The sequence below is a fragment of the Fringilla coelebs genome (assembly GCF_963513975.1).
Source record: "Fringilla coelebs genome assembly, chromosome: 5".
Taxonomy (NCBI): domain Eukaryota; kingdom Metazoa; phylum Chordata; class Aves; order Passeriformes; family Fringillidae; genus Fringilla; species Fringilla coelebs.
This window is the reverse complement of record NC_140033.1, coordinates 61787415-61812793: the sequence shown is the minus strand read 5'-3', so window position 1 is coordinate 61812793 and position 25379 is coordinate 61787415. Positions and strand designations below refer to the sequence as shown.

Here is a 25379-nt window from a genome sequence, read left to right as displayed (position 1 = left end):
TCAATGCATCCAGTTATCAGCATACAAATATTGTATTTCACATTGATGTTGTTAATGGAGTTCTCCCCACTGGATTGTCTACAGCATGCAAAACAGTAATCAAACCAAGGAGTTCTTAAAATTTATTAATTAAATTACCACCTATTACGCTATCACACAAAACCAGCTCTTCCAACAGCATTAACATGCAAGTGCATTCTGAGAAAGGGTTTTTAATCTTTTCCTTCCCAAGTAATCTCTAAGATTTTAAAGATATTGTTATTTTTATACAACACTTATTTTTGAACACAGGATTTAGACACATTGCAGCATCATAGTAGTGGAATCATCACCATTGGAAGTGTTCAAAAAACATATGTATGTGGCACTTGGGGATATGTTTCAGTAGCAAAAAGGCAGTGCCAGGTTTAATGGTAGGATTTGATAATCTATGAAGACCCTCCTCAAACTCAGTTACAAGCTCAGACCAAATACACCAAAAAGAGACCATTTCTCCATTTCAGAACATGGCAGTAGAATAATCTCTTATTTTGGTCCAAAGGTTCTTTGCAGAGCCAATAAGACCCAGTGTCATCCACCAATTACCAAAATTTCACAAAATAAAGATCCTACCAAGCAAAGTCAGCAAAAATTCTCTCCAGGTATGTACTTAGACATATTCAGCAACATCTTTGCTTCTTAGAATCAACATTCTGGGTGATAGTAATTAACATGTTTGCATAATCAAGCAAATATGCACGAGGTTATTTCCCAATTAGCTCTTCAATCATTCTCACATCTGACAGAGTTTACTGTGACTTGGCAGAAAGGCAGGTATTTGATACTAAATTTATTTGGTTGCTTCAACTAAAAGGTAGAAGAGAATATCTGGATGACTTAATGAAGTTCTCTGCTGCTAGCAGTAAGTGACTGCTGAAGTTGAAATTTCTTTAAAGGTTTCCTTTCTCATGACAAAAAAAAAAAAAAAAAATAGAAAAAGTTTTGCTTTAAGAAATCCATCTGCCCAAACCCAGCAGTTACAATGTCCCTGTAGGCTGACAACATGGATTCATTTTATCCAGGAAAAGAAATGGTACAAACAACTTACCTTCATAGAGTCTCTGCAGTGTTTGCATTTTACCATTCCAGTAGTTTAAGAAAAATATAAACTTTAGGTAAAACACACATAGAGAAAATGCTATTCTCTCAATCAGTGATCATGAGGGAAAAGCAAAGAGCCAAGACACCACACTGGAGTAAAATCATTACTTCATGTAAAGTCATTAGTTTGAAAGGACATGACATTGCACCCTCCATACAAAGCTGCTTCATGGAAAGACAAGCAGGACAAGCTTTTAGAGGAGACAGATCAATTAGGAAAACAACAACACAAGGATGTGACAGGAGCAGCCCGTGTGTGAGGGTGAAATGCCATCATTTGCCCAAACTAGCAGGAAACACCCCAACTCTCACCAAAACCAGATGAAAATCATGGACCACAACAGCCAGCTCCACACTGACAGGCAGCTGGAAGAGAACCACAGGGAGCAGAATCTTCTTGGCAAACATGAGGGGAGGGATCTGCACTGAAAGGTACCTGATCCTCTCAGCTCTCAGCCTTGGTAGCTCCCAACTGCTGAGTCACACGTGGCACAGAGAATTTGCTTAGCTGTTACTCCAGACGAACAGTGAATTTTCATTAAACCTCCCACATGCTTTTGAGTGCTTCTCTGCTAACTTTCCCAACAGGATTAGCAAGGCACATTTAAAGGGAACCAAGAATTAAATGCAAATTGAATCTATTTGCTAAAATACTAATGGCCAGGTAACACTCCTATGTGGACAGGAACATTGTATTTGATGCATGCTGCCCGTGCAAACAGCACAACTCTCAGAGGCAAATTAAAAAACTGCATTTGAATTCAATCCTTTTGCTTTCAGGATATTTTTAAAAAAATCAAGTACTTTTAAAAAGTGTGCAAAATGTGTCAGATTCAGCTTCCATTTCATTTGGATACTACATCCTGTTAATGGTACTCTTAAATTTGTGCCTTCCTTTAAGGAGCTGGCTTTTAAAGGGACATTTAGTTTCAAATTAAAATCAAATAGTGAAGTGATGGATGCTAGATCAAGAAAAACTGTGCTAATTTCATTTCAAAACAAAAAGATTGCTCAAAATTTGAAAACAAGCCTGATCCATGTTTTGGATGAAAGATACAATTACTAGGGAAATGCAGCTACAGTCATGAAGCTGTTAAGCATGATGACTTTCGTAAGAGTAATCCTACATAAAAATTTAGTGATCTTCAGGTTTAAACAGATCTGTTTCAATTATTGTCACAGTGACAGAGGCACACAAAGCTTTGTACCAAACAGGCAGAGGCATCTTCCACCCTCTGGTCCAGGGAATGCCAGCTATCTGTCACTCCTTCCAAGCTCTGGAACACAGACAGGAATGCCTGTGACTACAGAAACAAAAATATCTTTTATTCCTTTAGAGGAACACACTGGGAGCACAGCTATGCACAGTGCTCCTGGTGACCACCTCTGATTAAAAGTGCTCAGCACACCCAGCTATGGCCTCTCCCTGCAGATGGAATTTTGTTCAGCTTATTAAATAACAGGATGACCCTGCACAAGAAGCAAATAATACACAATGTGTGAGGGAGAAAACAATGTGGGCACAGGAATAACAGTGCCTGGCTGGGAGCAAGCAAGCTGTTAATTGTCAGGCTCAGGAACTGGTTAGTTTAAGCAGTGCAGGACTGCTCTGCTGCTTTTCTTCCAGGATGCCAAGGTGGCAGGGAGAGGCTGATCAGAGCTCAAGGACATTGTAACTCAAAGCTCTTGTTTCTGACCTCACAGTCTCATAATCTCATAGCAGAGGATGGAGATTATAAGAAAGGGAGGACTGGGACAAGGCGGACAAAACAGTTTTCATTCCCAAGTTTAAAATCTGAGTTGTCTGTAAGACAGTAGTGGATTTGGGGGGGCTGAGGAGGAAGGCAGTGTCTAACCTGCCTTTGTATGCCACTATGTAAAGGAATTAATTGATGATATTTAAGCAGGAAACCATAGGGGCATGTGAACCCTATCAGCACCTCTAAATTATCTGGAATTTTTGGGGGAGAGTATGTGTCTATGTGAAGGTCAACAGTATCGCTATTAAAATCTAGACTGCAAAAGAAGCTTCCCTGAGGTGTCAGGAAACTTTGTGTCTCTGTAGCAGAATTTGGTGGAGCTGAACCTTCCAGTCCCCCATATTCACAACTCCACATAACTGAGCCTTGTTAGATTTCTGGGTAAATATCCCATAAAAATGGCCTCATGCAAAATATTGTTAAGTCTATTATGCACAGAGATCTCCTCTCCACCAACAGATTGACAATTTACTGACATCATTAGTGGGATTTTGCTGGAGAACCACATCTGCCAAGAGAGCTTCAAGAAATAGAACAAAATTTTCCAAATATTGATTTAAATTAGGTAAAATAATTAAGAAGTCCAAGAGGTTTGGTTTGGAATCAGATCTGTGATTTTCAGTTTGATTCAAGAGGAGTGAGAAGACTGAAAATAAGGAAATAGAGAGGTCCTGATCATTGCTTTATCCTCAACCCCTCTTTACCTGAGGTTTTGTCTGCAGTGTCTGAGCTCTTGCCATGGAGATCTGCTTGTAGATATTGGTACAAGACTACACAACGTAACAAACAGAAATAAAAAAAGCAAGTATGAACAAAATGAAAAGATATACAATGTACTGGGGAAGGGAAAAAACACGAAGCAGACATTAAATATTCCCCCTCACAATCTCACTTCCCCCCACTACTGGCAAAGGGTAAATCCACAAGATAAATAAAACCTTCCAGGACTGGATTACTGTAGAGGTGTTGAATGCAATGACAGACATGGCAGAAATACTTGTCAAAATTAGTAACAAGATTAAATTCTCAGTACTTCAAACAACAAACTGCTTTACAGCTTCCCTATTATGAAAGGCATCTTTGTTCACATATTGAGCCCTTCTAGAGCCTGAGAAACTCAGGGGGGAAAAAAACATATCAGTCCTTCAGCTAGTGTTGAACTAAACCCAAGAAATTTTATATAATACTGTAAGCTGTGTTGTTACACCTTCAATCCTGTACTGCACACCATTTTCAGGACTTCCTGAAGTTACCTAATAGCTCCATTCATCATTTCTGTCTCATAACTTGGTGTTTTAGATTAAGATTTGAATAAATAAGCTATGTTTAGAACTTGGATGAACCATTTTAATGCGTTCCAGCAACAGTCACCACTTCTAAAGGAAGAGCTTTCTGCTAGCAGGTCTAACTGAGGCTTCTTCCAACTGGTTTGCTCATCTCCTGCAGACAAACAAAAATGTTTCCACAGATGCCTCGGCATTTCTGTGTCAAAAAAAAGTCAGATTCACACACTACACAAAGGCATCACACAATCCTCCTCAAGTTCAATCTTTTTACAGAGCTGTGTTAAAGCTGCAATAGCAGTGACCTCTCTGGTGAGTCACTCTCTAGGGGTAAATTCAGAGTAGTTCTGCTACAACCTCCTACTTGAGTGTCAACCAGTGCAGAGGACACAGATAGTTCTGCCAAGGACAGATTTTTTGGGAAGACAACCCTCAGCAGAGGGCACAGGAGTTCTTTCAACAGAGATTTTTAGATGTGAATATGTATTTTAGGATAATTTTCTCTTTTCTTTAGGAGGCACCTGAAGACAGCCCACATTCAAACCTGCAGGATGATGTTTCTCTACCTGGTATGCCTTAAGTAATTTCTGTCTAATTTTGAGCTGTTTGAACTAAAAAGTTGCATAAGCATTAAATTAAACAAAACAATTGTCAAAACTAGAGAGATGCCTCTTGCTAAATGGCCCATATCCACACTACCTTTACAAGTCTCTCTGCCAGGCTGTCCTTTCTTTCAGCTCTCACCTAAAGATTTTAATTCACAGGGAATTTGGCAGTGGGCTTCCACAGAGGTAGCCAGCACCTGTGCAATAGGAAGAGTGAAAAGGAGCAACCTGTAAAACCATGTATAACCAGATGCTCTAGGACAGGCTCTGGTTTGATGCCCATTTCAGTACTTTGACCATTTATTACCATCAACCACATGGCTAAACAGTCACAGAAGTGATGTAAAAACTCCTGCACAGGAAGTCAAATTGCCAACCATGATAAAAACACAGAGCTAAGGACACTCTCCTGTGTTGTACCACCTAATTCTTTACACAAACACAATGTAATGAAACACTATTAGTGCCACAAATTAATTACACTTGGAAAAGGTGCAGTATTTTAAAACTTCTATTAAAAAGGAGATTTGTTTACATAAACATGTAATTGTATGACTAAATAAAGAAGAAAAGGCGCTTAAAATGAGAAATTTGGTTTGCCATAATCTCTTCCTTCTGTCCTTGATTAAAATACTAAACTATCTGCCTACTGAATAACACTATACAGCATCAACACTGTCAGTCTTAAAATAGCCCCAAAGTCCCAACAGCCAAGAGATCACAGACATGTCACTACATTAGTGAGTAACTATGAATTACCCCATCCCTTTTACACCAAAATTGCATTATATTCTTGTCAAATCCAAAAAAAAATCAAATTAGGTCTGTTTGGGTGATTTTTTGCAGTGGAGCAGATGGAGTTTAATACACAGGTGCCCAAGGCATGGTGCTCCTACACAATTACCTTGGAGTCTGTCTCCAAAGGCTGAAGGCATTAGCAGGCAACAGTGAAGCAGGTATAAAACCAGACCTGCACTTATAAGTACAGGGAATTATTTATACTTTGGGCCTTTATTTTCTCTAGAAATCAAGGTGTGGAATTCATTCATACTGCCTTTACAAGTATGGGCTCCCAATATTGGGAAAACATGCCCCAGAGATCCTTGGCCTATCCTGTTCACATACAAGTGGCATATTTTCTTTTCTGTTACATGTTTATATCCAAACCTGCTCTATCTTTTGAACACATGATATAGAATGAATGAGCATTTCTACTAATAGAGAAAACAATCCAAGCAACAATTAAAAGTTCAATTTAAATTGAAGTTTTATACATCATAATTCTTAAACTGCTTGCTAAGTCTTTGTTTAGTTACACAGGACATGAGCAAGGTATATAACTATATGAAACTGAAGAGTTTAAAATGCAGCTCTCAGTTCCCAAAAGAACATTAATGATGTCAGAGTGACAAATGTTCAAGCAGGAATAAGACACTGGCTCAGGTCCTTAAACGCAGCAGGATGCTAAAGCCTGTCCAGCAAGGGGATCCCTGGCTTTGGAGCAACAGGCACGTGGCTACTGCAGTGTTGGGCTGAACCATGAAGAAAATGAAGGTATTTTAGATGCCATCACATTCCTGTGAAGTTTGAACAGCCTCCTACCCACTGCAAGGCCAGTTTCCCACTCCTTGTTCCATGTGTTCACCTCCCTTCACAGCCAGGACACAGGACCAGGAGCTCAGTCAGGTCTTTTGCACAGCACATCTTTCATGATTGTGCTTTCTACTTTCTTACAGGGACAGGTTCAAGTTCAAATGCACCTAATTTCTGTGTTAGGATATGATGTTGCATTCTCAGACTGGTTTTGAAAATAGTCTCACCAACAGAAAACCTATTTTAAGATTCAAGCCAGAAGCTGTTCTCTACTCTGCTGTAGAGGTACACTACAGAGGTAGTACCAGAGTCTTGTCTCAAGATCTGCTTTGTTCCAGTTGGCATTTCTGGAGAAAAGGTAAGGGAAAAAAACCCACCAAACCCCACAAACAAGTAGAACCTGTCATCCTGAAAATGCCCATACTACTACTGTTTAGGTTTGTGTGCAAAAATGCAGGAAAGAAAGAGGAATTTTTCAGTAAATTTTGCTTTGGGGTTTTTTTTAAGACAGGGACAAACAGCTTTATTTTTATAATTCCAGTCCATTCAGTTACCTTTTAAACTGGGCTGTTAAGATAGGGTTTTCTAAAACCACTCTGCAATGCACATACATCATGCACCCATATTAGTCTCCACTCATCAGGATGGCAAGTCTCAGGTGTTTTGTTACTTGAAGCCAGAAGCAATTTCACCAAAGCTGCATTTATAGAACATCTCCTGTCACCCAAATTAAGCTCAGCTCGCAAAAAAAAAAAAACAACCAAAACAACAGTACAAGAAAAGAAAGACGTTTAATTTGACCTGGACCATTTTCAGCACTAAATGACTTTGACATAACAGAGCATGAAGATGTCCACACTGCAGCTTGAATACTCAGCTAAGCCTTCTTTTTATCCCCCTCACACAAGCTTGAGACCTCAGTTCCCTGGACTCAGCAACCTCACCCTGGGATTTCCCCAGATTAAAGGAAGCCCTTCCTTGCTGATGCTGCCAAGAGGAACATCCCTTGATGTGCTGAGCCACAGCGAGGATGCAAGGGACCTGTGGCTGGTTCTCACTCAGCACTGCCCACATGCTGTTGGCACCAGTGAGTTACTTTTGCACACCCTTCACAAGCACAGGGTTACAGGAAGGCAAGTGCCTCCTGTCAAAGGCTGCAGCTGCTAGCTACATCAAAACTTAGTGAATATGTGGTCTTGGTGAGAAAAGGGTCAGGCAAAGAAAGAACTTTGCTGCTTGCAGCCAACAAAGCTCTTTCATTGGCATAAAGTAGAAGCACTCCCTTGTGTAGCACGAACTTTTGAGCAACTGCTGTAAAAGTTGCTGCCACTAAGGAATTGGCCTCATGACAGTCTCCAAGAGCCAGTCTTCCGCCAGTTTTCAACAAATGAATCCTTTTAGAAGACAAAAAACCTTCTGCACACCAAAAAGTCACAAGAACCCTCAGGCAAGGTTTGAAATTACCAGAGCTTCCGGATGGAGAAGGGTGGCAAGCAGGAACGGAGCTGCAGAGAGACAAGGATATGCTGCCCACACAGCCGTATTCATCTCTAAAAAGTGATACTTCCACTTAAAAGCTACCTTAAAACCATCTCAGTTGGCAGACTGCTCTCAGCTGCTTCAACCCAGCTGGACCACAGTAACTGGAGATCAGCATACTGCTGCAAATGCTTTCAAAGTGGGCAAAGCTGTCACCAAAGGACCAAGGCATTTACACACCATGCTGGATGATGCAGTTGTTAGCTTTGGAGAAAAAAAAACCAATTGGAATTTTGTCAGCTAGAAATGTTAGAACATTGTTGAAAGGAAAAAAATATCATCTTGAAAGAAAGATCAATTGTAATTACTCCACGAATATCTCTACAGGTGTTAAGACAACAGCAGCTTAATTTACAAATTGAAGAATGCCAGTGAGTTTACAGAAGGGATCATTAAGTGCATCAGTGCACAGTATTTGTGCATGTAAGCCATGTGAAGAATATTCTTTGTGCTTGTGTAAACCTTAAGTAAATCATTACTAGCTAGATTAGTTAAATACAGCTTTAGGTTTTATTCATTGCTGCAGAGCTCTATTTCAGACAAAGCACAACTCCCAGATTTAAGCTTTATCACTCTTGCCAATTTTGTGACCAGTTTCCAAGTTTACTGAAAATACAGAAAGCTGACACCAGGACCCAATCACCAGATCACTGTGAAGTTTCAGGATTCAAATCCAAAGGCTTGGACAAACATTAATTTCTGGATCCAAACTAGATTCCAGGTGGAAAACTCAAAGCACAGTATCATTTCTACTGTGCCTCTAGATTTAGTTGAGATCCCTACAAAGGCTGCCAGAACCAAAACCCTTTGGCTTCCCTTAATGCCTTGGGGAGTATATTCCCTTAATGCCTTGGGGATGCTTTGGTGCAAATCATTTGTGGAAAGAAGGATCTCACTTGAAAAGGTGTTCCAGATTGCAAGGCAAGATGTATTCTATTGCCATCTGTATGGCAGTTGTCTGGTGTCAAGTGGGCAATTCTCCTTATCTCTCTTCCTGAGTGATCATAATCAAGGTCCCTCAGCAGGGGACATCTGCTGATAAGGGGCTATTGAATGTCACCCTGTGACTGATAAGAACTGTAACATCCCATTGTGAGATGCTCCGCCCAGAGGGAGGAGCCAAGCATTCCTACCCAGATATAACCTGGAGATTCTGACACACCAACACGGCTCTTCTCCACTGGACTCCCCAGAGGAACAGCAGCTGCTTCTACTTCCACGGATCTGCGGAGGAAGAACACACCCCTTTCCTACAGGACTCCCCTGCTCCAACAGAACCACGCCTGACACTCCAGGAGTATTTTACACCTTCCTTTGGCATAAAGTGGAATTTTACGGAGTTAAATAAAATGCTTCACCTAATGAGGCAAACCATGCCATGCTGTTCTGGAGCCTCAGTAGCTGTTACAAAATTACACATTAGAAACGGAGCATTTCACACTGAGCAGATCAAGGCTGGATTAGCCACGGACCATAGCTGAACACACTTTAGCACCTATGGTTTCTGTGACTGAACAAAGTCTGGGAGGTCTAAAAAAACGCAAGGAAGTGCATAGAAAAGGAGAGAGAATTAACACAATGTATGGGTGTAGCAACACAACTGAAAGCAGTGGTGTCTTGGTGTGACAATGTAGGACAGCTAAATCTGAACATCCTGTTACAAAAAAAATCAAGAGTATTGTCATTTTGCTTGGGAAAAGTTGTTATTCCTTCAAGGCAGAAGAGAGTAATTTTGGGTGCTTCAGGATGGGTTTTAATAGTCCCCACTCAACATTCCCTATCACACATAAGCCCACCAACTCAAGATCATTACTCTGTGTAAGAAAGAGCAGCATGCAGTGTATTCACAAGCACACACACTCCCTCCTCCCCAAAGAGAGAGCACTGGCAGGAACACTGCTCCAGGATAAAAGCACCTGGGGTCTTCCACAAAATGGCCTGAGCAACAATAGAGACAGTCCCCAAACCTGGACACCAGCTGGCTCCTAATTCAGCACAGCAATGCAGTAGCATCAGGAGCTCCTGTGGGATTAAAATTCCCATCTCAAATCAGGCAGCATCCACACATGTCAGATTAAAGAGACGCAGGCATTTGCATACCTCTTCAGGGTTTGACAGGTTGGTGGTGATTTATTCTGTAAGCTGCAGAATACAGACCAGGAGCATCCCTGATGGATGCCTCCTCAATGCAAAGGTTAACAGGTCTGTGTGCATTACATTAAATATTTACATTAAGGAAGCAATTTTTTTTTCATATTTAAATGGGAAGCACACACAAGAACAAAGACCCAAACTAAAAAATATTTGTGACAACAAATGATACAGATTTCAGCAGTTACACAGATGTTGGCAATAAGCTAAGCAGGGGATACCTGAGCACAAGTATGACTGGATATTTGCTAAAATAAACTCTATAGTTTTACTATTAGAATGAAAAAAAAACCAAAACCTTTCTCGTAAAGGACTGTGAGATGATTCACTAATATTAGATCACCACAGACTATAATGAATATTTCAAGGGTTTCACATGTATACAGGCAAGCAGTCCAATGGGGCTGGTCTCCAAGTTGTCACAAGAACAGGCAGTGCATGTGGGGAACAGAATTCCCCTTTGAAATTAAAACCACTATCTATGTATGAGATTAAAAGAATCTGAGCACTCACATACATCCTACAGCTGCAAATTCAAGGGTCGTGAAAGAATCTCAAAACACTGAACTTCTGGCTAAACTTATTTATCAGGCAAAACAACAAAGCTTCCAAAACCTGCTTCTTTTGCCTCTGAAAAAGGCTGCTTGCTAAAGTAGGACTTCACCCCAGGCTTTGAATTCAGCAAGGTTTATTCTCTGTTTGCACTGATATGACAGCCTGAATGCGACTTACTTTAACGCAGAAATATGAAACTTCAACCTGAATCTGTATTTTGCAGCATCAGAGTATTCATTTACAAACAGCCTGAGGAACTGAGTGTTCTGGTGGTGCTTCTGGTTGACCCCTTCCCAAATTATTGCCTCCCTGAAGAAACATCCTTCTGCCACCCATCCTGGAGATCTCAACTATTTGGTGTGTTTGTCCAGAGATCTTCCTCACCCTTCCTGCTTCCTTTCTTACACTTATTCAGGTCGGGAACACTTGAATTTTAAGTGAAGGGGGAAGATGTACCAATCCTGCACTAAAGGCACTAATCCATAGCACCTTCCCACCCCTCCACTGCTTTCTTCCTGCCTCAAGAGCTGATGGATTTTGATACAACCCACAGGAGACCTTGAGCAGGTGAGGTAATGGCAGCAAAACCCGAGCCCCACACAGGTAGAGCTCCTCTCCAAGTTAGATTAAAGTGCAATTGCCTTACCCAAATGACAACACACACACTCACATGACCCTGCAATAGTCATCCACATGGACTCTGAGAGAGGTTTGCACTTTCTTAGACAAACATCAACACTGCTGCATCTCCCTGAACTGTCAGGGCATGCCAAAGAAGCCATGAAATCAACATTGTCTAAAATAACTGATGTTTCCTAAGTCTTTATCTTCTGCTTTGAAAAGGCATTTAATTGCAACCATATGTTAACCTGTATAAACAAAAGCACTGACTTCTAAACTGATCTGTTCTGATCTTCCCTTTCTTTTATTTAATATTTTTGAAATTATGCTCTTTTAAGATCATAGTTCAGTAAGGAAACTACAGTACTGTGTATTCCAAACAAAAAGTAACACAAAGCTTTGCAAAGATCCTCAACAGAAAACAAAACTCCAAAGTCAGGTCACGAACTTGGAAATTGCTGCACCTCCAGACATTTGAAGTCCAAGCTGTCCCTTTCTTCAAATCCCTGGGCTATGCAAGCTGGGCACGTACAAAACTTGAAACACAGGTGGTCTTTAAGATGGAGAAAGGAGCTGCACCAGCTCAAATTTACTGTGAGGGTGGTAGGCACTGGCACAGGCTGCCCAGAGGAGCTGCGGATGCTTCATCCCTGGAAGTGTTCAAGGCCAGGTTGGAAGGAGCTCTGAGCAACTTGGTCTAGTGAAAGTTGTCCCTGCCCATGGCAAGAGGGTTGGAATTAGATGATCTTTAAGGTCCTTTCCAAACTATTTTATCATTCTATGAATTTTCCCAAAGGGCCCTTCTCCTTGAAGATGAAGAATTAATTCCCTGACAAGAAGAACAGCTCCGCACTTCTCACAGGATGCCCTGAGGCAGAAGAGGCAGAGAGCCCAACACCAGAATCTGTACAAGAGGGGAGCCCTGGATATGACTAATCAGGAGAGTGTAGGTAAGCAACTAGGACCTCTGACCTCAGCACTGGCCATCACAGGGAGCATAAAACCCCTTCCACATTTGTCAGAGACACAGGATATGTTCAAACAGATTTGCAGAGTCTTGCCACTCTCTCCTGAAACCTGGTTTATCATCATCAAGGTAGGAGTGAAATCATTCCAGCATCCCTTTAGCTGCCATCTGTGCTCCCGCAGGGAGGGGGCCCAAACTTGTCAAATGCCCTGAATTAAAAAAAAAAAACCAAACAACAGAACACCTCTTGCATAAGAAATGGCAAGAGGAGGCAATTTCATGATAACGGCCTGAAGCCACTGGCCATCAGCAGAGACACTGCCTATAACTGCACATGGAAAACAGATTCCTGCAGAATCCAAGTGTAACAACTGCCTTGGGAAAAGCAATTTTAGAATATCCACACACTAACAGAAAGACTCTGAAACTTTAAGTGGTAAGTTGTTTAGGAACAAAAATACCAGTCTTGAAGGACAGAAGATAAAAGGGGTTTTGGGTCACAGCAAATCTATTTTCTGTTACTTGCTCTACCTCATTTAAACAGCCCAGCCCTCCTACAAACCAGGATGTTCACAGCCAGGACTGGGAAAAGAAAGAAAATAATAACAACAACAATAATGCTACCTGAATTTGAGAGGTTCATACATGTTTTCCAACCATTTCAGTGACTATTTGAGGATGTGCATTGGAAAGCACATCCAGCTTCCAAAGCCCATCCAAAGCCCATCCAGCTCAGTTAGTATCCAGTGGGACAGCAGGTTTTCAGAATATTGATGGTCTTTTTGTCTAGCTGGGGTTTTTTTAAAATCCTTTTACTCCCTCTTAAGAGTATGCCCCAAACATTTCACCTCCCTGAAGGAAACTGGTGTTCCAGAAGGCACTGCTGGTAGCTAATACTCTTCTGCCTAATGAATAATCTCACACCCACTAAATGTTCCAGGCCATCAGACACTGCTGGAGGAGACCATATCATATATCAGTAAGTACAAGGCAAGGCTGGGCCTTTGGTCCTTTTTTCTTCACTAAGACCTGAAGGAGTTTTCTAGTGATGAAAGCATTCAGAAAGCTGCTCTGTTCCTGTGTTTCAGTTCACTCAGACAGGTTTGCCTCTGAAGATTTTTCCCTAAGAAGCAGGATTTCTTATGTTACATAGATTATAATTAATTGGGGCACCCCAGACCAGAAGGTCTGCTTGCTCCCCCTAAATCAGCTTTTGAAACAACAAAAACATGATTAGCATGTGGCAGGGATATGGTTCAAAAGTTCATTTGGGCTTAGCTTTGTACAAGAAAACAGTTTTGACATGTAAATTTAGGCAGACTCATATTTAGCAGAGGAGACCTAGAAGGCATTCAGAGCATGGCTGTGCCTGTTGTGGATAACACACAACCCCATTTCAGGTTGTTTCCAAGAAATTCTCACAGCTGCAGTCAGAGAAGGGATGACTAACACTGAACACACACACAAACAGACCCCTCGCAGAGTCACAGAGGAAGCTGAAGAATTTCAGCTGTAGAATCATGCAAAATATGTACTTGTAAAAGCAGGGGGATCAGAATAACCAGATCAGAAAGGTTATCAGAAAGGTTATAACCAGATCTAGAGGTTATCTGGTCCATGCCCCTGTTTAAAGCAGGGCTGACTTCAAAGCCAAATCATGGTACTCACGAGCAAGACAAAAATAATTTTTGAGATGAAAAACTGCAAAGACAATTCAATAGCTGTGAGGAGGGGAGAGCAAAGTAAGACATCAATATTTCAGCATCTTTGGAGCAAACAGTGTAAGGCACGTTTTCTGACTTAATGCTTGCAGTGCAAACCAGGAGGCGCTTGTGAACCTGCAAGGTAAATGCCAGGCAGCAAAACAGAATCTGTGAGCCACTAGAGCTATGAGTCAGCCCCTGCCAAGCCTCTGGTCTTCTCTTCAACATATTTCATCTCCTAGTCTTCATGTTGTTTAGTACTAACACATCTATTATGGTGTAGCATAACAGCAGCAGCATCACTAACATCATCTCTTGGCTGGAGACCACACACTGAACTCATTGCATTGTCTGCTGCCTCGCCTCTCCAGGAGAGGAAAGTCCAGCATGCTCAAAGGCATCATTTCTATCTCCTAGATATTACAGGTCTGTGGACACTGCACCTTCTCCTGGCTTTTTAAATCTATGGTCACATACAGTAAATCATGCTGATTTCTCACTGGGAAGCCACTTTTTTTGGCAGTTTGCTGTTTGTTGTGAAAGCCCCAAGAAAAATAGGCTGCACAGTTTCAGTGCCTTTCCTCGCACAGCTGCATCCCAACCAGGACTTAGGCTAATCCCTCCCAAACAGCCCTGTTGCTCCTGCCTTGCCACAGAGCAGCCTGCTGCAGCCCCTCTGACTTTGGTTTAATGCTGATTAGTCCCGACACAATTCTGGTTCAGGCTTCCTGCCAGGCGAGGGAATGAACAAAATTGGTTTGCACACAGACCAGACGACAGCTGCAGTCACTCCAGCTCAAATCTGTTGAATAAGGACCCTTTTCTTGTTTACCAAGATGAGGCTAAATTAGCCCAGCATGAGACAGAAGGACAGAGCAAATCCTAAAAGCCAGTGATGCCAACCTGGCTCTGAAGGTGTGAGATGAAACTTGGTCAGGCCCCATCACTTGGGCTCGAGGGAGCCACAGGGGGAGTGTACGCTTTGTGTTAAGCAAACCCCCAATCCAGGGAAGAGCTGCAGTTTTAAAAAGAAAGCATTTTGTGGGTAAGACAACAAACAATGCCCCCAAATTTTTTTCAGAGCCAGAGAGACAGTCAGTGCATGCTTTCTTGGAGCATATTTTTCCCCATCTCTTTTTCCTCCAGCCCTAAGAGAAAAGCCTCCTGCCTTCACAAACCTTGCTACCCTCACACTGCCCTTGTTTCTAAAATCCTGTTAGGAAGGTTTCCTGCTCAGGAAGGATCTGTTGATTTGATCTGGGCTATCACCTGTTTGCAGAACTACACACAGATCTCTTGACATGAATTACAGAATCCAACATCTTCCCAGAGGCAGTGCATGCACAGCAGCAAAAACTGCATGTGAACTGCTTGCACAAACTAATTGTCAGCAAGGCTGGTATTACTCAGGCTTTTACAAAATGGAAAAGTAACACTGCTAAGCTTTCTGGTCTTTGAAAAGTTTTTAAACCCATATCCAAAACTGGATACAGGACCACAGGATTTTCCTTCTATATTTAAGAAAACCCTGGCTTTTGGCACTTGCAGGGTTGGCTGCCCATTGATTGGGGGTTTATGGATTTGTTAAGTAACTCTTGCTTTGACCTGGGTGCCTCAGCTCTGCAGGATGCTCCTTCCCATCACATTTCCTCCCTCAGCCACCAGACACAAGGCTCCTGCCCATGTCATCTACAGCTGAGGCACCACTTTCCCTGGTTTTCCCTTCACGTGTTTTACAAGCATCCTCACAAAATGCAGCTACAGCTTTGTGGTGGTTTTGGCTGGGGTAGAGTTAATTTTCCTCACAGTAGTGAGCTATGGCTTGGATTTGTCTTCCCAAGTCACCGTCACACGTGCTGGAGCCCTGCTGTCCTGGGGATGGCTGAACACCTGCCTGCCCATGGGAGGCAGTGAATGAATTCCCTTTTTTTTGGCTTTGCTTGCACTGGCTGTTTTTAGTTTACCCATTAAACGTCTATCTCAACCCTCATTTTCTCATTTCTACTCTTCCAATTTTCTCCCCCATCCCACCAGGGGAGAGTGAGTGAGCAGCTGTGTAGGGCTGAGTTGCTGGCTGGGGCCTAAACCATGACAAACTTCTTTCTAAGGGGCTGCTCTAACACCAAATAAGAGGTAGAACACATGCCTTCAGGCATGAAAAATGTGTTCAATTTTCTGCTTGCTGGAGTGAGGAGAGACTGCATCTAAATTTCCCTCTCCTGCTTCCCAAAAGAGGCGATGTCAACAAACAACAGCTTGCTGCACAACAAAAGAAATGCACCATTAATACATTGAAAAAAGACATGCAAGAAGAACCCCAGCCATTACCCAGCTGTATTTTCAGTCAGTACATGAATACATTTGGGGTTTGCTCCCTGCCCAGCTTCACATGCACTGGGATCCTCCTAGCCAGTCCTCATTTAACAGAAGGCTCTGTGTGGTATCTCTCAAATGGTGTGTCTAGCCATCGAAGGAGATCCCAGCAACTAAAGGCATCTCAAGAAAGATATTAGTTATTTTAGGTTTCCTTCATATGTCACCTACAACACTCCAAAACAGCAATATGCCATCTTTTGTTAAAAAAAACAAAACAAAACAAACAGTCAACACAAAATAACAAAAGTGGTGGAGACCAGAGGAACTTTGCATTTAAATCCTTGGGGAACTGTGAAGAAGGACCTGGCCATGCAGAAAACAGCCTCAGGTCACAATCTAAACACCTTTCTTTCCTTCTCAGCTGATCAATAGCTTTCACACAGAGGGAAAAGCAAAAGCCAGTCTTACTGATGACTTGAAAAGAAAAAAAAGGAAACTTTCTTAAAAGACAGAAATGGACACAGAAGAGGAGGGGAGGTACAAAGTGAACTTTTATACATCTATATATTGACAAGACAGAAGTGTTACTAATTTTAAATTCAGAATTTATTTGTGCAGTTAACAGTCTTTCTGAAGTTCCCCATTTTACCACCAAGACTTGCTGCGTCTGCATAAACATAACTGTATCAAAGACTGAAAAAGATTTTAAGCATCTGAAGATGAGCACCAATAAACCCCCAGTTTCTGGAACAGTAGTTTCACTTCCCTGAAAGTAGCAGACAGGGCAGAGAGGTCTCTTAGCAGTCAGCAACCGTCAATAAACACTTCAGTAAATTTACCATGGCAGAGTTATTTACTGCACCGGTGATGGGAAGTCACTTCTGCTAAAAACATTATTACAGATGAAGCTTAGCAGAGGTCTCAGATCCAGCACAGGACAAGTAGTGCCTCCATCATCCCTCAGAGAGCAGGCACCCAAGTGAGTCTGTGCTGATAATCCCTTTGCTACACTATTCCCTGTGTCCAAGCTGCACCAGTTGCCTCTAAATAGAACATCACCTGGAGTGACTGATCAGAGCCTTGGCTGGTCTTGAGTGAAACCTCAAAGCACGCAAGGTGCACTGATCACTGTTACACCTCAGATAGGTTTAAAAGATTTGATATTTTGGAAAACTCCAGTGACTTGCCACCAGCCTTTAGGACATAAGGCTTAGCCAGGTACCAAACAGCACACAGCTGGCTGGCTCTTGGGGAGATGGGTTAGAGGGATACAGGGATATCCAAAGCAGGGAGGTATAGTCAGCTGTTTGGCTAAGCAGAAGGTGCCCAATAGAACTCAGCTCTAGTTTTCCTTTCATCCCTGTTCATCTGTTTTTCTCAACCTTGCAACTTGTATTGTCTGTGTTTCAACCTCATGATTTATTTAGTAAAATAAATTTAAAACAAAATATCTTCTATGCTGATCTCAAACTGCTTCCCATTAGAAAAGGTTTCAGGTCAAGCACTGGGCATAAAACATTGTCTTTCTTTGGGGTGGCAATCCCAGAAATGACAGCATCAGAGCACCATCACTGTATGAAACCCTCTGTCCTCTGGATATTTGGAGTAACCAGCACAACCCTGAGGTGGCTGTCCCCAGGCTGCAAGGGAGGACACAGGGGGCACACATAGGGTGAGAGAACCCCAACCCTGGTGCCAGGTAATAGCACAGGCTGGGGCCAAGCAGCTGACTCAGAGAGCAGAGTCCACACCAAGAGCAATTAATGCATCACAAAGCCTGACTGCCAGACAGGTGTATATTGCTACAGTCTGTTGCCTTGCTGCATTCCCTCCCAATATCTCAACAGCTTGTTCCTAACCCCACGGCCCCAGGTGCTCCTGACACATACCAGCAACACAAAAGCATAGATTGCCTCAGTAGGCAATACCATGGCATACCATGGCATACAACTTGAAATTATTCAGAGCAGGAAGCAGAGCCCCAATTCCCAATTTGTAGTCCTGCTTTCCCTTCAGTCCCTTCTAAAGAATCTCCATATTTCTTGACTCACACATGGCCTGAGTCACAAGCAGCATTAAGGAGACCAGGAAAGCTTGCATTACGTCATTATAATTGGATTTTTTTGCTTCTTGTTTGCAATGATCTTCTATCCACCCTTGACAATACTGTAAAAAGCAAGGCAAACTCAGGCATCCAGAAAGAAGCTGGAATAAACATTGTTTTGTTTTAATGTGTCTTCAACTGCTATTTATAGGAATGTCTAATTACCCTGAGTTTTTTGCAATACAAAAGCTGACTTGGCCTGCACTCATGCCACAGGCTTAGGGATGTTTTCACAAGGGCAAAGCTTTTGAACAGAAAGTGAAACTGGGGAGAGCACTGTGCCGCAGCCCAAAGGTGGGTGTAGGAGTGAGAGAAGGTTGAGGATACCATAGCTCCCACCTGCAGGGCCATGTGCTCTTTCCCCCAGGAGATGGGACACAAGGGAAACCCCACAAAATGCCCCAGCTGCGAGGAAATGCTTGTGCTCACTCTCAGATGGCAAAAATCAATCATGCACAAGGCAAATCCACAGGAGACCGGGGCTCCATTTGTTCCAGCACTCAAGGAGCTGATGGTTGTTTGCTTTAAATATGTATTATTTCCACACAATAGCAGTTAACATACCACTCATTACTCCCAGCATCTGATAGGAAGGAGTACATTGATGCTGGCTCACAGCTCCCATGCAAGTCACCTACCAATAACACAGGATCTGTCTCTTAGAACTGCACACAAAGAGTGCTCTGCAATTCAAGTTAACTGGTAAAGGGGGAAAATACAACCCCCCTGCAAGCAGAATAAAAACCTGCTTCCAGGGGGTGTGTCTCCATCATCTCCTGGCTGCTGTTTTCCAACAGTACCAGTCACTAATCCTCAGAAAGATACACTTCCACTTAAAAATAAAATACTGCACAGAAAATTAAATAAGTTGGAAATTATAAACTTGCAATAATGACAGCAACTGCTATTAGATTTTGTCTGCCCTTCTGGCTCCTACTTAGCAGGTGTCTGTTCCAGTGTAACCATAGGAACAGCAGTGAAGAGTCATTTGAAAGCCTTCACTTAACCTACCAGCTGAAGTTATGAGACTACAGTGGGCTTGAATATTAAAAGCATTCAAATGGCTCAGAAAAAAGCTCAATTTCTATTGCAGGAGAGAGACATCTGTGTTGTAAACAGACGCAGTGCCCCACCAATAAACAGAACAAACCAACCCTACTGATGGAGGCTACTGAAAATCAGGCCAAATAAACAGGTTAAGAATACAAATCATGAATGAACACACTAAAACTGACACCATATGTTTCTTGTAGCTGTTTTTTTGTGTAACAGACCATAGCACAACAACTGGATAAACAATAACAGTTCTCAGTGACACGACAACTTCACTGCAACATTCACCAAACATGTAAATTAAATATTCTAAATTTTACTTAATCTTTCAAAGTTAAAAATGACACAGTTCTGGCACATCATCTTTCTTCTGGGAAATATGAAAAAACACAAGTCAGCTACCTTAGAAGAAAGCCACAGGAACCAAGCCAACCAAATGCATAGCCCAAGGACATGGGGCTGTTAAAGGGAACACAAATAAGAGAACATCGCTAAAATAAATAAATTACAAACCAAAAAGGTCTACCTTGGCACCTGGTATCTATGCACTTACACCTTTTTCCTAACAAACTTCAGATAGCCACTACCCTGAAGCATCTGTTCGTTTTCACACACTAGCAGTAAGACTCAGCTGAAAACAGAGCTGGAGATACATTCAATTATTCAGCAACAGCTGTTTAAAACACTGTATCACAATAAACAACTGAACAAAAAACCAGATGGGAACATGTTCATGTTGTATTCACTACCAGGGAGAGGCCTGTACATTATGGGAAAGCATAATGCCCATTTTTTATACATTAGTGAATACAGTAAACTTTAAATTATTATGTCCATAATTTAAAGAAAAAGCAACTCATCTTTTGGTACTTATCTGTTTAATTTACTGCCTCAATTCAGAAAGAGTATGGACATTTTTCAAGCAGTTACAAAATGTATGAAGATGGTACTGAAGCTTCATTGGAGGCAACAGGATGTGCTGCTCTTAAAGTGGCTGCAATCTCCTGCTCAATTTCTTATCCCTGCTCCTGCTCCACAGGCTCTGGGTGGGGAAGAGGCAGGAAGAGATGAATATTCTGTTCTCAGGGCTGTCTTAGCATCTCTTGTCAAGTCTTTAGCAAGGATCAGGCACATCCAGATAAGTCTTCTTCCAACTTTACTCATTACCATTTCACTGGCTTATTTACAATTTTCTGTCTATTGCTGCTGCTCAAACACACTCTTCAGGCTGTCTTGCATGCATTCACTCTAAACTAATGCTGAGACTTTGTTCCCACAGGCCACCCTCTGCTTTGCCTGTAGCAATCAGATTTTCAGGAGTGTCTGGGATCACATGGATCCCTGCAAAAGTACAGCTGACGTGGTAAATAACATGGAAAACCTCCAGTACTTTTATGTTCTCTTGTATAATACTGGCCATCTCTAATCAGAGCTTCAGAACTATGACCTTTGTAGCATTAGAGAAACTGAATAAAACATACACATGTCACTGGCAGCTTTTCACAACTAACCCAGAGCTAGCAGCCTTTACTGGCTGGACTGTTGTCAGGAGATTACAGGTGCTCTACCAAGAAGACTTGCATTGGCTATAAAAAGGTACCACAAACTGTGCTTGTTAATTTTGGCTTTATTTTAAGAGAGAAATCAAAGTTTTCTATTTCCTGTGTCCTTATTCTGAACACCTGTGCAGCTGAGTCAATTCACTTTGTTATGAGTGTTACAAAAACTTGGACATCTCTGTTCCTGGTTTTCACTTCCTTTTTTTATTAACAAATCTCATTATTATTGCAAAGCCCTGTGCCTGATTTATTTACACATGGTAAATTATGCTATATTCAGATCCACAGATAAAATTTTCATGTTAAACATCTGCATATTTATGATATAAAAATCTCCACAAGCTCCAATGGGTTCCATGGGAGGCTCTGATGCCTTGGAGGTGCTTTCAGCCTCTTCTGTTAAAAAGACACCTGGAGGATGGGGGGATATGAATAAAATAAAGCAAGCAACACCAGCTTTAAACAGTTCAGAGAAACCCTCCGGTTTTGGAGACAAAAAAAAGTTTTAAATTCCTCAAGCATAGAAATTTTCTTTAAAGACAAAGGATTTCAATGAGCACTGGTTCAAAATACGGAAACAAAAGACACCCATGCTCTCTAGAACTTGAGGCCCCAAACTTGTGAAAGAAAACTGCTAGGACACAGAAGAAAGGAAGGTAAGATGAAATAAGTGAAAACCAACCTGAAATGCGGAATGATAAAAAATATTTAATTCCCTCTTTTTGAAAAAAGGTTCCCATAACTACCTTACCAAAAGCTGGCTTATGAATGAGGAATTGTGTAGCCAGCAACTCCCTCTTGAGAGGATACTGCTCATTTCCCCCTCCCACACACTGCAAAGGCAGTCCAGTCATATGCTGTTATTGGACATAACTGCTTTTATAATTTATACCAAGGCAACCACTACAGTGAGAGAAACCTGCACCTGAAGAGCCTGAGGCTCTTCACTGCTTTACAACAGCCATCCCTGCGACAAACTAGGGACATTTTCTTGGTTTTAAAAAAATTATTTATTATTGAATAATTGCTTATTTATTATTGAATTATTATTATTGAATTATTTATTATTGAATAATTGAACAAAAGGCCCTCTTGGAGATGTATGAACAGTACTTGAGTTCTCCATATGGATCACCCAGCTGCAAACAGGGTGCTCCACAGCATTGCCAAGACAATCACCACCCACCAATCCTTCATTAAGGGTTCAGGAGTGCTTCAAACGGTGCCGTGCCTTTGACAACACTTTAGTAAAGGAAAAACATCATGCCTGGCTAAGCCAGAAAGTTTGTAAAATGGCCAGACAGACAAGACTTGTAAGGTGACTGTACCTGCACAGTTCCCTGGTGACACCACTCATCTCACTGGGATGCTCTCAGCATTGCCAGGTGAAACACCTGGCCCAGTCCTCTGCTGGGTAAAACATGGGGACAAATCCTGGGAGTGTGGACAGGACTTCAATCTCATGTTGAACAGAAATAAAGTTCCTCTCGAGCTCTGCAGCTTTCCTTAGATCACAGAGATTCATGAGCCCCATGAAGAAGGTGATGAACAATTGCTTTTTACTTGCTAGAGGCAAGCTCTTTTCTGGATATGAACCTAGTGACTTAAATCCATGCACATTGCTGTAACTGGCACTGCTGATGCCACACTTCACTTTCTGATGCTTCCTCCCTACTGTTCTGAAGAGGAAGGACAGGGGAAATCCTGTTCACATGTATATTTCAGGATGATCTTTGCCTGCCTGAACTCACACACTGAACATCAAATTCTAACATTTTAATGTGGTGGCTCAGCCACGTTTGTTGTAATTAAAGTTTAACAAGTTTTTAAAGCAAGATTTTAAGTTCTACATTAATATTTCACAACATGCTGCATTACCTTGTGCTATGCCCTACCAAAGACTTTATACAACTTGCAAAAGCCTTCTGTTCAGCCAGATACTGCAGTTCTCCAAGACACAGCAAAGCAGTGACCTGTCTCCTGCCCTAGGAGAATGCACCCCTTCACAGAGCCCCTTAGAGCCACCACTGGCCTTACATCACAACCAAAAGGTTTGTGCTGGTAAACTGAAACCTTGGAAAACAAACTACAGGGTGACATTGAAAAGACACATCAACTTACGTTTGACACCATAAGGATATTTAATCTTTTAATCACTGATGACTGGGCCAGGAGCTGCTACTCAGAAATCATACACAGCATCCAGACCCAGCCACGCCATGTGCTCACACAACTTCCACAGAGATTTCCCACCCACCTCTTTTCTTACACAAGAGACTTGCTTGTAAGCAACCATCACAGACAGTGAGACCTGTTCCCCTTTACATAAACAGCCAAATTACTTCATATCCCCTTTGTGAGGAGAGCTTTGGCAAGGGGACTTTGTGCCTCCTGGGTCCCACGGATCCTGCACACCAGCTATGATGAGGAGGCAGTGTTGAGGTATCACCACCCCTCCTGAGGGGCAGCTCAGGCATGCTGCCTAGAAAGCAGAAGGGAAGGGCAGGGAAGAGCACACAGCTGGGAACAGGACTCTGGAGGGGAGCCCTGCCAAACCTTGGTCAGCCTGGGCCACTCTTCCCTGGTGCTCAGAGGTGAGGATCTGCTGACCCCTCAGCCAACCACAACACCAAACCACAAATTAAAATGGGACCTAGAGGCTCTTTCAGCTCTTCCTAGAAGGATTTTGGGGACCCTACGAGGAATTTTCTACAGGCAAGCCCAAATTAGAGGTCTATAAAAAACCACATGTATATTTCATTGGCAGACATGCAAAAAAAAACCTGATAAAAACTAAGTTTTGTCATACCAAGCTGCTTCCTGTAAGACTGAGACTGTCTGGAGAGAAAAGCTGCATAACAAATGAACTGGATAAAATGAATACATCAAAGATCAACATACTGATGGACTCATTTGGAAATGAATTAAATCCATACTGATAAGTCCACCACTTTGTTTCAGCTGGTTTTGTGGAGAAGGGCAGCTTTGATTAATGCAATGATTGCACTGAACTTCAATCTGCTCAATATTTTATTTCTTTATATTCTTGCCCGTGTTTGAAGGACCGTGGCTTATTAAGCATGAGTAACCATGCACTGAGGGACTGCTGTACCACTTGAGACAGGTTTCCAAGAGGGCAGGGTTGTCCTTTTTGGGGCAATCCACACACTGCTGCTACAGTTAATTAGACTACTGGAGAGGTCCAGCATCTTCCTGAGCTGGAACAGTTTCCTAATATTGTGTAAAAGAGCTGTAAGCATATTCTTCAAAAATGCCAAATCTGCCTGCTTTGGGAGTCTTCAGAAAGTTAATCTGGCCCTCTCAAGGAAGCAATCCAAATAACATTCTCCTCTCTCTCACTTCCAAAAATATCATCAGCTCTGCTGTTTTCCTTTGCCTCTAAACTGACTAAACTTTCTAAAATAAGGTTACAAGTTGCAGTAGAGAGGTCACGCAGTGATGGGATAAACCTCCTCCATCAAACTAACCGAAGAAAGTTATACATTAATAATTTCACATGCTAGGGATGATCAGGAAGTGTACTGAGGACAGCAAAACAAAACCTGACTGATAAAAGTAGAGAATGGCCATTGCCCTCACAGCACACTGAGCTCAGCAGAGGGATGCACATGCACACACACACAGGCTCCCTACTATTTCGGTATGGAAATCAACCTTTCCAAAGGGTTACCATGAAGATGTGTTCCCTGCAGGGGAGTTATTCCATAACATTGTCCATGAATCACACTCCACAGCAACAGCATATACCAGCTATTGGACAAGATGGACAATACACCTGACCAGGACAGGAATTCCCATATAAGAGTTAACCACCATTAGGGGATGACAGACAGCACTCTGCACCATCTCTGGCATTAGGCTGACTCTTGGGAATCTACACAGACATTGATATGCAGCACAGAACAGCATCTGTAGCTCAAACTACTTAATAAACACATGGGATTGCTTGAGTGAGATATCTTAGTTTTTAATTCAGCCTTCCAACAGAATTTAACCCAGTGATACAACATATAGCCACAACTGCAATTAGCTGTCTTGCATTAAATTGGTATGTTTCAAAAAGGAAACTACTTTCTTCAGAGATGAAGCAAGGTATAAGGGAAGGGAAAGAGTGGCAAGACGTTCCTCAGTTAAGTATTTTGAAGATGAATTTCACATAGAAATTCTCTTCTGAAAGGTATCTACTGTCAGAGCAAATCCTCAGAAGTCTCTTCCACCACACCTCTCCTTGCAAAACAGGCTTAGAGACCCTGAGATAAACACCTCCTTTTTGTTAACACTCCAATACAAGAGCCAAAGATTGGAGGACAGGAAAACTTCTTTTGAAAATTGTTTTTGAAAGAAAGAATTTCAGACACCAGCAAATGGACAAAGATTTTGAAAATTGTCAAAATCTGCTCCCTGTGAGA

General features: G+C 42.0%; 1 protein-coding gene across 6 annotated transcripts in view; it reads right to left on the bottom strand.

Annotated features, from left to right (window-relative positions):
- The window catches only part of DENND5B (DENN domain containing 5B), a 104481-nt gene that overhangs the window by 57971 nt on the left and 21131 nt on the right, over window positions 1-25379 (bottom strand). For 4 of the 6 annotated variants that reach the window (XM_084206597.1, XM_084206600.1, XM_084206599.1 and 1 more), the window contains exon 2: window positions 3605-3670. The exons of the other annotated variants lie outside the window; for them this stretch is intronic. In XM_084206597.1, the coding sequence (XP_084062723.1) occupies window positions 3605-3670 (66 nt within the window). The remainder of the gene's footprint in view (window positions 1-3604; window positions 3671-25379) is intronic. 6 annotated transcript variants of the gene reach the window in all.